Here is a 13,428-nt window from a genome sequence, read left to right as displayed (position 1 = left end):
TGAATTTCACGTCATTTTCTTATGACTGCATTGAAAATTTATGAATTATCATATCAGAATTTCATTTTAATTTGTTATGTGTTTATTCCCTTAGAAATCTTTTATGAGAAAAAATCAAGTAAAATTTGCTTTTACCTAATAATAGATATTTATCGCAACTCATCAAACTAATTGCAGTGGTGAAGTGTCTACTCACGACGATATTGTCTTTTGATTCTTGATCTTGAGGATACAACTTGATTACGTCACTAGTATAATAAGAATACTAATCAGAATTTCCCATTTGAAATGCCAATTTCGAATTCTGTGTGAATGATTGAGTCAATAACTAATAAAATCAAATAACAAAGATATTTCTTTTAAAATTTATATTTCTTTTTTTTTTGTTTATTCAATTTTCTTATAATTTTGCTTTGTTCTATGTCACTTTCATGCTTTATTTAGTAAGATCTGATTGTATCTCTACTTATTATACTTATTTCTTTCTTTATTTTTCTCGCTATCACTTTCCCATTTTCCTCTCGTTTCTGTTTAGCAATAAAAGCTCCCTCTCATTGGGGTTCCTTCAGGCCGCCTGGTTTTTGTGGTGTTCAAACGATGTTTTCTTTTCATTTTAATATACAGGGTGAGTCAATAGTGCGGGGACGGAAGATAGTGGCTATACTATTGAAAATAAAAGAAATGTTTTTATGCCATCATATATTACCATCAAAGCTGTATCGATTAAAATTATTTTCAGCTATACAGGGTGTTTCACTATTCCAGGACCATACTCAACTTCATTTTTTTAAATGGAACGCTATGTATTTTTTTACATATTCTGATTTGCTGTCTTAAATGCTACGACTGCATATCTTGTTTTTAAATTTTGAATGCAAGGTTGCCAAGTTATTATTTTTTTTGTGAAAAAGTTTGAAAATTCAGGTGGTCACTTAAAATTCGTTATCTGCATTAATATTGAATATTGAAGATTGCAATTTGGGGTGTCGATAAACAAAGCTTGGGTCTTTCGAACACTGTTCATACTATTGAATATCATTGTACAGGGTGTTTAGCAAAAGCGATTAATTTATGCAATGTTTGGAGAACCATAACTTTGTTATTTTAAATGGAACACCCCGTATTTTTCTAAGGTTTCGGATAGCCTTATTAATTATCTTTCATTTTTGTTAAGGATATGGTATCTCTAATACGTGTACTTTTTGAGAAAATTAGACTGCTTTAAAAATGTCGGCATAAACGTGATTTATTAAAAAAAAGTAGGCTTTGAAAAGATTTTTATAGCAATACGAAGTGTCAAACAATTAAGTTTTGATTTCTCTTTGTTTGTTCATAACGTGTTTCCAAAATCTGTTGTTTGATTAAAATGAATTTTAGTCAAGAAGAACTTATTGATATGGTATATTTCTTGGGTGCGGGAGAGCGAAATCCATTTCTTGCCTCTAGACTTTACGCTCAACAATTTCCAGAGCGTAGGCATCCTAGGGTTGAAGCATTTGAAAACCTTCAAGAAAGGTTTGAAAGAACAGGACACGTCAAATACGAAAAAAAAGATCGCGAGAAACGAACCACTCGGGAAGAGAACGAACTTTCTGTATTATTAAAGGTAGTTGAAAACCCGCACACTAGTACACGCAAAATAAGCAATGAGCTTAACGTCAGCCAAACGTCTGTTTCAAGAATCTTACGAAAATATAAATTTCATCCATACCATATTCAATTAGTACAAGAACTTGATGCAACTGATTTCCAGAAAAGGCTAGAATTTTCGGAATGGGCATTAGAAAAAGTTCAACAAGAGTATAATTTTTTTGATTATCTATTATTCAGCGATGAGGCAACGTTTCACAAAAATGGCTACGTTAACCGCCATAACTTTCATTATTATGATACTATCAATCCTCATTTTATACGACCAGTAGACCACCAACATCGATGGTCTGTAAATGTCTGGGCAGGGATAGTAGGATCTTGTTTGATCGGGCCGTATTTTTTCGAGGGAAACGTTAACGGAGAATCTTATTGGAATTTTTTGGAAAATCACCTGCCAGCACTTTTAGGAGATGTTCCACTAAACGTTCGGCAAAGAATGTGGTTTCAGCACGACGGTGCGCCACCTCACTATAGTAGGATAGTTAGAAGACATTTAGACAGAATTTTTGTTGATCGGTGGGTAGGCAGAGGAGGTCCTGTTAGATGGCCACCACGTTCTCCGGATTTGACAAAATTAGATTTTTTTTTGTGGGGATATGTAAAAAGCTTGGTATATGAAGAACCACCAACGACGAAAGCAAATATGATGAATCGTATTCGCGATGCGTTTGAAACAATAAACGTAAACATGTTGCAGAACGTTAATGTTTCATTTCTTAGACGAATTGAAACTTGTGTTCAACAACAAGGAGGCTATATTGAACATTTACTTTAATTTTGTTTTGTTAATGGTTGTTGCTTAATTCTTCATTGTATTTTTTTTAATATTGTGTATTGCACCTATATCTTTTTCGACATAAACTTACTTATATGTTCAAAAATGTTGTTCCATAGCCTACATTTTGTAAATAAATCACGTTTATACTGACATTTTTAAAACAGTCTAATTTTCTCAAAAAGTACACGTATTAGATATATCATATGCTTAACAAAAATAAAAGAGAATTAATAAGGCTATCCGAAACCTTAGAAAAATACGGGGTGTTCCATTTAAAATAACAAAGTTATGGTTCTCCAAACATTGCATAAATTAATCGCTTTTGCTAAACACCCTGTACAATGATATCCAATAGTATGAACAGTGTTCGAAAGACCCAAGCTTTGTTTATCGACACCCCAAATTGCAATCTTCAATATTCAATATTAATGCAGATAACGAATTTTAAGTGACCACCTGAATTTTCAAACTTTTTCACAAAAAAAATAATAACTTGGCAACCTTGCATTCAAAATTTAAAAACAAGATATGCAGTCGTAGCATTTAAGACAGCAAATCAGAATATGTAAAAAAATACATAGCGTTCCATTTAAAAAAATGAAGTTGAGTATGGTCCTGGAATAGTGAAACACCCTGTATAGCTGAAAATAATTTTAATCGATACAGCTTTGATGGTAATATATGATGGCATAAAAACATTTCTTTTATTTTCAATAGTATAGCCACTATCTTCCGTCCCCGCACTATTGACTCACCCTGTATGTCTATAAGGCCCTGACTAATTACTGCACATGTTAATATAGTTAGTGGTGATGATGTAACATGTTTCTGCTCCATAAAAAACAATGCATAATTAAATGTGAAATTTTGTTCGTTTTAATATTGAATGAACTAATCCAGAGCATCGCTATCGCGGTTTCTGTTGTCCACAGCACCCACAGGAAATGTTGTTTACATGTTTTGAATGGAATTTTTCAACATAAAACCTGAGGAACGCGACCGCGCTACTTGGGACTCAAACGGTTAATATATTTTGTTTGTATTTAATTGAAATTTTTAAGATAAGAGTGTAGGTGAAAAGGAATATCAAGGACATGTAGTAGATAACATGTTGTTTTTCAAAATTTTGTCACATCTATAATAGAATAAATAATCTATAATAGATTGTTTATATGTTTTAGTTATTAAATTTATTGCTATAGGTGTAATTAAATAAAAGATTACAGCTTAAAAAAATAGGAAGTTTCTAATATTTTTCTATTTTGAAAAATAAGGAAAGCAATTAATAAATATTACTTTCACGTAATTGAGTTATTATATATTAGAAAAAAATATCTGTTTGTCGAATAACACCTTGTCCCGCAAACAAGGCGTTTTGTGGACCCAAAAATGTTCAATTTGTTTGACGTATAATAAATTTAAATACTATCAGATGAAATATCGAAAAATTGGGAAAAATTCAACTTTGAAATTAAATGAAATGAAATTCTAAAAGCATTATTATTAAGGAAGTTTGGACAAAATATCCTTCAGTCGGATTTTAGGGATTGCTTGTAATATCAAGTCATTTATTTAATAATATGTTTAATCAGGTTTTTCTTTGCTCGAGGTAAATTTGAGATAATGTGCTATGAACTGTAAAAGTAAAATATTGCAAAAAAAAGCGTAGTTCAAATTACCTACTAGTGCATTTAGCCTATAGTTACCGCCATCTTACACAAGTTTTGAGTTAATATACATATAGATAGTGGTAAATCGGGTGTTATATAAGTCGCTAGTTGATAGATATACAACATTGTTCATCAATATGGGTTTATTTTTGTACTAGAATTATAAGGAAAATATTTTATAGCAAAATGTTGTCTACTTATTACATTAAAATTATCGCTATATATTTACATTTTTGTTATAAACTATTCAAAAAGAAAGTCAAAAATATTAAGAACTGAATTCCTCAGTACTGAGGAGGATCTCTTGGGGTACTGTACGTCGCGTTATTCACGTAGATTATTGCAACAACATGATATAATTCTTAACTTTTATAATATCATTGCAAATGAAATCAGTTATAGATGTATGTTGAGCTGCAGTTGAAAAGCACACAATACCAGATAGTACAGACAATATTGTTGGTTTAATTAGGTTTAGTTTAATTAAGCTGAGGTCACGCTTACTACAGAAGCAATCTTTTGATGACATTGATTTAGAATTAGATATAATGATAGAAAAAATTGCAACTGACGAGAATTGTGTTAACAAGATATGTGTTATCAACGAGTGTAAATCGGTATAATGCAAGGTGTTGGAATGATCTAAATCCCTACGGGATACGTAAAAACTGTACTCAAAGACCACAACATTTAAATATACGGCCAGGTATACGTGATACTCACTGTCAGGTAATATCGGACCTTCCTTTATTGAAGGAAACTGAACACCTGACATGTACGAAGTGCTTCTTAGAAATTAAATTGAACCTGTACCGAGAATCCAATTTGAAGACAATTTGATAGATATGGTTTCAACGAGATGGAGTTTCAGCTCATTTTGCTGCATATGTTCGGCGTTATCTAGATGAGGTATTTCCTAGATAATTTACTGGTCAAGGGAGTATTAAGTGATTTTCTCGTTCACCGGATCAATCTTAAAGACTATTTTCATTAGCTATTTTCGAAAAGTCGAGTTTACCAAACTGAAACTTGAAGTCTTACAGAGTTAAGTTAATTAACGATGAATCTCGAATCTGTTCGGAGAATCGTGAAGGAATGTAATAGACATATTTTGAACACTTAACTGACTAGGCATTAGGTATTTTAACAATTTACTTGTTTAATTTAATTTATTGTAGACAACTGTTTATTTTTTTGGCAGTGGTTTTGGTTTTAGTAAATAAATAAGTTGTGATCTTTGCAGACGTCGTATTTTTAAACCACATTAATTCGTTAACATTCGCTGCCATTCAACATTGCATAATGAAATAATGAAACAATGTTCCTTGTTTTTCCTCAATTAAATATTATTTATTAAAAAATTATTGAAAAATCGATTAAACTCGCAATAATAGCATGTAAGAGATCTTAGCGTACTACAAAATTTTGTACATATAAAAATATGTATTTTTATACATTTTATACTGTAGGTACATAATAAAAATTTAGATTTTGTCTCGAATATTGGAGTGCAATTGAAGAAATTTTTATAAAGTAAATGCATCGATATTGTACGAAAATAATAATAATACGAAAATTATCTACATACCAATTCAATAGCTACCATTGTGGAAGCTTGCCATTGATTGCTAAAAATTATCGAAATATTACAAATTTTTGCATGTAATTTGAAAATTTAATTATAATCTAGTGATTAGAAGTTACATTACAATACCTACTCAACTTATAGTTTATTTTTTATTATAAGGAAGCAGTTGGGAGGAGTACCTCGGGTTTCGCACAAACGAAAACTTTCTCTATTTGTCCTTGTCTTGAACCACATGATTGAAAGTATATCAAAAATTTATAATAAAACTATTTTTATAATATACAGCGTGATTCAAAAAACCGCTGACAAACTTCTAGGGCAGGTAATATATCAAAAATTAAGCTCAAACTGCTCGTTTGACAAAATTAGCAATGGCGTAGTCAATATTTTTAAAAAAGGGGCTTTTTATTGCAGATAATGTTTAATTTTAAAGAAACTTTGACCAGCTATATCTCGTTAAGGAGACATTTGCGACCTCATGTATATTAAGACTATTCATCTTGATTTTTCATGTATTTTCTACTCTAGAAGTCTGTCAGCGGTTTTTTGAATCATCCTGTATTTATAATAAAATATAATTTTTTGTATAAAAATTTATTTAAACATTTATTTATGATTTACACAATAACTTTTAATGGAAACGTTTATTTAAATACTTGAAAAGGAAATTATGTTAATGCTCTATGGTTTCATAGAGACAGCTTCAGTTGTAAAGTCGAATACAATTAAATTGAGCAAAGACTATGACAAAAAAAAGTAGAAATTTTGTTTATCGTAGTAGAAGTCAATAGATTCGACACTTTGTCGTATTGACTGCAAACTTAGTATCAAGCTTTTTACATCATTCATCCAGCCGGTACATATCTACTACTTTTAAGACGTTGTTAACACAGTCGTACCAGTTATCAGATGTTATCTTTGCAAGCCCTTCAAATTAAATCCACCAAAAGGTTAAAAAAATCTGTCAATATTTAGGGGACCATCACCCTTAATCAACTCTTTGAAATACCTCAATTGGTCTTAACTTGCCACTAATTAATACCCTCGGTACACTGATAACGTATACCAAATTTGGTTTTTTCTAGTTTTATGTACTACGAAGATATTCAATGTTTTAAAAAGGCCTATAACTCCTCAGGGGTACAACTTAGTATAGAGATAAGTTGCGTTAAATCGTCTTAATTTATTGTCCTCTACATGCCCCTGCTTTGTGTCGGTTATTATGTGAAACACCCTGTATACAGGATGATTCAAAAAACTGCTGACAGACTTTATTAGACAATATTTAAAAAAAAGGGCTTTTTATTGCAGATAATGTTTAATTTTAAAGAAGCTTTGACCCGCTATATCTCGTTAAGGAGGCATTTGCTATCTCATGTATATTGAGACTATTCATCTTAATTTTTCATGTATTATTTACTCTAGAAGTCTGTCAGCGGTTTTTTGAATCATGCTGTATAAATAAAATTATTCATATAAACCAACAAAATGGTCACAACATTATGTTCTAATATAAATAATAAAATATTAATCAAAAATTAAAAAACAGAATTACATTTTAGGTTACTAAATAAATTTTTCATAATAATAATTGGTACAACAAAAAAAACTTATAATAACTACAAAATGACTTCCATTTTCATGCACGCACAATTCGAATCGTCTTACCAATTCACCATTATTACATACTCTTATTTGTACCAATCCATTGTCCTGGAAACTTGCGGTTCAGGTATTGAGTCACTATCTGTGCGTTTTGTGGAGGTGGTTAAAACCACATCGTTCGTTTTAATGCGTCCGGCAAAACATTCAGGAAGTTTGTTCTGCAGAAGATTCCAGGTCACGATGACTTGTTAACGTATGGTGGTATAAATAAGGTTGTTTGATTATTTGTTTGTACATTTCAACTAAGATTGTCTTGAGACCAATATCGATTGCTTTGCTTGAGAAAAGATTGTTATTGAGAAAGTCTCTTTATATGACATCGTTTCGATTTTTTGATCTTAAAACAAATGACTATCGGGAAGTGAATATGGGCTCAAAATGTGTGTTTTGAAAAACCAAAATAGACTTGCTTCGCCGTTCTTGCAAAATAATGCGTACATAAGCATTTTATTGAATATATTCCATAATTTTGCGCACACTGTATATAAAATAATATTAAGTTCTAAAACACTGACTCTGTATTTCTTGTTTGTTATATTTCAGTCGATGTTCACCAGTACTGTTTTTGATTTTGCGGTGTATCTAGGAAATGTGACGTAATAGACAAAAACTGATTTCACCAGTGTACATACAGGTGTCCAAATTTCGATGGTTTTGCAGGGTATCTCAGTTAGTATGAAAGATGCGGCTTTCGCGAACCTGAGCTACTTTTTTGTGAAACTTACAATGGCGCAAACCAAATTTTCATAGCCCTCTTCGTTTTTGATATACAGGGAGTGTTTGAAATTTACTATTTTCAGACACCTCCTGTATCTCGGCTATCCGAAATCCAATGGTACACGTTGAATTTTTCTAGTCATCACGGTTTTTGAGTTATAAACACAACTCAAATACTTCTAAAATACTTAACTCTTTATAACTCAAAAACCGTGATTGAAGGTGCAATTGGATTTATACTAATTATAAAGATTATGGATGTGATGAGAATAAAAATTAGCCAACAAGCAGAATTGTAAATGCACAACGGCAATAAGATCCACATTATCCGATCAGAAATACGTTTGTCCAATTTCGCAAGAAACACAACGCATCGCAGAGATGAAAGGGCAATCTTGCATGATATGTACCTGTAAGAAGGACCTAGAATAGCAAATTAACTGTAAATACTTGTATTTCAAAGTTTCCACAACTTAATAGTTATAAGAACTTCAATCGCGTTTTTCTCGAAATAACTCCTAACTTTGGTAATTGGTAATCACGATTCTTCAAAATCGAAAATAAACGAAATATAATTTTCTAACTGGCCCAATATGGTCCTTTTTGAAGATTTTTTCTTTATTCTAGTTCTGACGATAGCTTGAGGTGAATATTTTATGAATCTCATTAGATTATTAGAATTAGATAAGCAGAACGGCCTTAATCATGATTAAGATGGAAAATGAAGCCTTTTTTTGAAGGAAAGCGAAAGTTTTTTTTTCTCCAGGTGAATGTTTGTGCTTTTTCACTTTTGACGCTATGGTATGGAGCGTTATCTATAACAATGACTTTATTGTACTTTCCTTTCTTTCAGAAGGATCAGTTATGTGTCGAGTTATGTTAACTGTTTTACTTTGTGGATTATTAATGGGAGTAATACTGACATTATTAATTTTAAATAATTAAATTTTTTATGTCAATAAATGTAGAGTCTTAATAAATGTAGAGCTACTTTATAACAAAGCTGAAAAACTGATGGTTGACATCCAATAACCATTCCTTTTACATTTTTGATGTACTGGACCCATTCCAATTTGACCTTGTAGATATAAGTCAATTGACTTAATCCGTTTCAATACTAAACGTAAATTTAAAGTAGCTATATTGTGTATAAGGAATATTTTCAGTTAATGCCTCTCTGCACTTAAGGATGCGTCTTCTTTGAGAAATAAACGATTCAATTATTTTTAAAGAAAACGTTTCTATAGATGTATAAATCTTTATGAATAAATTTATCTGCAAGTTCTCCATTTTGTAAAATCTTATAAATCATTAAAATTGATTGTAACGTTTTTTCTAACACTGATTAAAATAAACTCTGATAGAACATGGTTGATTTTGACACAATTTTTATTTTATGTTTATTATATTTTTATGGTAGGTCAGATTTTAAGTGTTTTTTGAAACATTACATAATTGTACTTCGTCGTATAATTTTCGCAATATTTAGTATGTAAATGTTAACAAGTTCCATTTACAACGTTTGCGTTGGTGTTTTCATAAATGAAGATACGCTCTTACATTGAAAAGTTTAAAAAAATCATTCTAAAAATTAGTGTATTAAGATATTTAGCAAATATTGCATAAAATGCAATACGACGAAAGCCAATAACCCGTAAAGTACGTTCCATGGTCATCAGCATCAAAGTTGTTTACAACATGCAATAAATATTTTATACACAGATAAGAATTATGGACACGATTATCTTTATTTAACAACACGTTTAAAAAATAACAAACATGCTCTTATTGTTCAAAATAAAATGGATTTTGAAATTCTTTTTCAAAACTTTTCTTTTCTTTTACAGAAACATGATGGTACTGAGAGTGCACGGCGATGAAATCGTTTTCCCAACCACCATACATCATATGCAAGCTAGAATACCACAAATGAACATGATGAAAGTCCATATACCGTTTACATTTAAACTATTAGAAACTACAAATTCTTCATATGCAGGTATTTTTTTTTTAATATAGAAATTTTTTTTTATATGGGTTTATAAAGAACTCCTATACGACTGTTACACATACAATTTCTTTGCTTAAAAGATACCATGCTTAAATACAAGTTTTTACTTTACTAAACTTTATTTAAAGTTTAATTTATCGCTTATATGTATCGGCTGCATTCATATGTATAAAGTGAACAAAACGTACAAAATGTGAAGTCAATCTTCAATATGTATTAAAATATGTTAACATATTTATAAACAGATATTTATTTAACAGATTATAGACACATCGTATGTGTTTTTTGTGTAAACCGGCATTGCTAATATCCATTTCCGCTAAGTGAACTTTACTGTAGCGGTGTTTTAATGATTTTTAATGACCACGGTAAAGCAAGTACCCAGGCAAGATATCACGCATAAATTACTTCGTTGCAAGAGATGACATGCATTGAAAGATATTTTATCGTTTGATTAGCAATCACTTTTCAAATCAAGGAAATTCATAAATTGTCGATCAATAGGTAATCGTTTATTCAGATCGTATGTTAGGTTATTTATGTATTCTTTTTGGTATTCCTTTAAATGCTACATAATTTAGATTTACCAAGGATCATAATTTGACTAAACTTGCGTTTTTTTTTATATCCTATTGCTATTTAAGGAACGTCTTTTTATGTTACCTTTAAATTCTTTTCATGTATACATGATTGAATGACAATAAGTTAGGATTATTCCGTTTGATTTCTTTCTTATTTTAAACCGTTTATTAGATCTTTTTGATTTTCAAATCCTTCAAATCCTTTTATTTCATCTTGTTAAATTCATCTAGAAGTGATATCAATGAGAATGTCACTTTCAATGTAACAACAATCACTATCTTTTTAATAGTAAAAGTAAAAATAGTAAAATCTATTTGTTTGATGATTTATTCGTTTTTCTTTTATATACTTTCTTCTGTTCTTTAAATATTCTCCAAAGTGTCTTCCTCAAACGATATCTAATTGAGATACATCAAGTATTACAATTTGATTAATCCAACGTCTTATTTTACATCAAATTATTATTTAAAGCGTGCTTCTTCTTTATATATGTTATATCAAAATTCTATTGGTGTATTTGATTAACAAACAGAAAAGCAATACTTCTTCCGGTTGATGTTTTCTTCTCTTAATCTATAATAATTGTTGTACTACGTAAAACTTAATGTTTTGTTATCGGGGTAATCAATTTCTAACAACCATCCCTTAGGACATACATGCTTTAAAAAAAACTAGATGTACAAAAAAGCTAAAACTAGTTAACTTGCATTTGCTTGTGTTATTATTCGAAAATGGTATTCTTTTTATTCGCTGGGATTCTATTTTTGCAACCCCACATTATTTTATAGAGGGGTATAATTTTAAATTACTAAACAAAAGTATTATTTTAATTTTCTTTGTCATAATACCAAAATTTCAAAACTGTACGAATAGTGGAACCTAAAAAAGTTCTAACGAACCAGTTACTTGAGACACCCTGTATAAACATATATTACTTGAATTGAAAATTAAATTTGTGCCACTATGCGTTCTTTTTGTTTTACTCAATGATGTTTAGTTAACATTTCTAAAAATCTTGTTATAAATTAGACATCCATACATACATTTTTATAAAACTTTGTAATTACGTATATTATTTATCAATCTATAAGTTTTATTAATAATTTTGTACAAAATTACGTAAAGTCTAATACAGATTTTAATGATAAACATGGATGAATAAACTAAGTGCAGTAGACTGTGCAACCGATTATGTAATGTGATTTAAATATACGAAAAGATATAGAGGTATGTAATAAATCGTAAATAATTTTTATCGAACGTTACCTCAAAAGAATTTAATTGGTGAGGGATTCTTTAACCCTCAATCCAACTACATTTCTAATATTTAATCCCAATTTCATGAGCCATATTGTATTGGTATGGTGCCAGAAAATATCTGGTTGTCCAGTTTTCTCATATAACTTTATTATGTAAATGGTGCATTGCAAATGAAAAAAAAAATTAAGAAATGAAAAGTATATACAATTAAATACAAATCTTCAAAAGATCCCGCCCATTTTGTGAACGAAAACTATCCTCACAATACGATTAGAGAGAGATGATATTCTCAAGTTTTGAGGTGCCTTTACTTTTCTGGTAATAAAGGGAAGTCTGCGCCACCCTCGCTGCGAGATGCTAATGATATAAATAATTACTTTCTATCATACAATTTGCTATTATAAAAGTTTATACAACATATGATTAATTTGCTTTAACCTTATTGTCTAAATGCGATGAGCGACCTCTACGATAGACACCTAAAATAGACACTGTGTCTACATCAGACCCTAAACAGTTTTTATTGTTTGATCAAGAGTAAATCGATATTTATATTCAACATTGCAATAGAGCTAAAAATGCTCTCGTACCATTTCATATAGCTATAGAAGTTAAGATTTGAAATATGTAGTAAAAGAAGAGAAATCGTGTAAAGAGTTACTGTAGTAAGATTAATTCATTGGCGATCTCCATAAGCGGATTTATTTAAAAATACTCTGAGAACCAACAACCGAAATCTTTATTGCCATCACATAGACCATAACAACCATTGTGGATTCTTACCCACAACAGCTTAAATTTCGTAAAAGAAGATATAATAAAATATTGCAAATTATCGCTCACTTCTGTGTCCTCGATCGTTACCTCGCAGCCAAGTCTCGGACAAGGCCAACGCATCGCCGTTATTATCACCAATTGACGCAGCCACTCTTGAAGTTTTTATCGTAAGAATCTAACATTAAGGTGAGTTAGCATCTATAAACAATAAGAGATCTGTTCAAGGTGAGCCTCATCTGTCTACCTGTTTTATCCTTGAGCGTCTTCATATATTTCAATTGGTTATGTTATTTTTTTGTTAGTGAAATCTTCTTTTTGTATATGTATCCTTTATTTAAAGTTGATTAGGGCAAGACTTGTCTTTTTTTAATAACAATTGACTTGATAACAAAAACCTAATTCAAACATATAATAACATATCAAAATAAAAATACTATTAATTAAATCAAGTCAACTCGGACGATTGTCAGAGGAGGTTTAGATAAACAACTCTGATTTTCACAATCGCCCGAAAATACTATAAATAAGAAGAGAATAGAAGAAAACAAGAAAACAGATAAATCGAGAAAACACGCAAAACTTGACAAAACACAAAAGAACAAAAACAAAATTGTTTTTTCAAACAACATCAAAACACGAATTGTAATTTAAATGCCTTTTTGGAGGCAGGCACTGATTGTTTAGAGCGCAAAGCTTCCGGCAGAGAATTCCAAAAATCAGCAATTCT

General features: G+C 30.4%; 1 protein-coding gene across 1 annotated transcript in view; it reads left to right on the top strand.

The window, feature by feature from the left end:
• The window catches only part of LOC111420161 (cell growth regulator with RING finger domain protein 1-like), a 78,565-nt gene that overhangs the window by 11,144 nt on the left and 53,993 nt on the right, over window positions 1–13,428 (top strand). The window contains exon 2 of the mRNA XM_071197253.1: window positions 9,919–10,070. Within this exon, the coding sequence (XP_071053354.1) occupies window positions 9,919–10,070 (152 nt within the window). The remainder of the gene's footprint in view (window positions 1–9,918; window positions 10,071–13,428) is intronic.

Source organism: Onthophagus taurus, chromosome 7 (assembly GCF_036711975.1).
Source record: "Onthophagus taurus isolate NC chromosome 7, IU_Otau_3.0, whole genome shotgun sequence".
NCBI classification, from domain to species: domain Eukaryota; kingdom Metazoa; phylum Arthropoda; class Insecta; order Coleoptera; family Scarabaeidae; genus Onthophagus; species Onthophagus taurus.
Note: the sequence above shows the minus strand (reverse complement) of the source record. Positions and strands in the feature narration are given on the sequence as shown.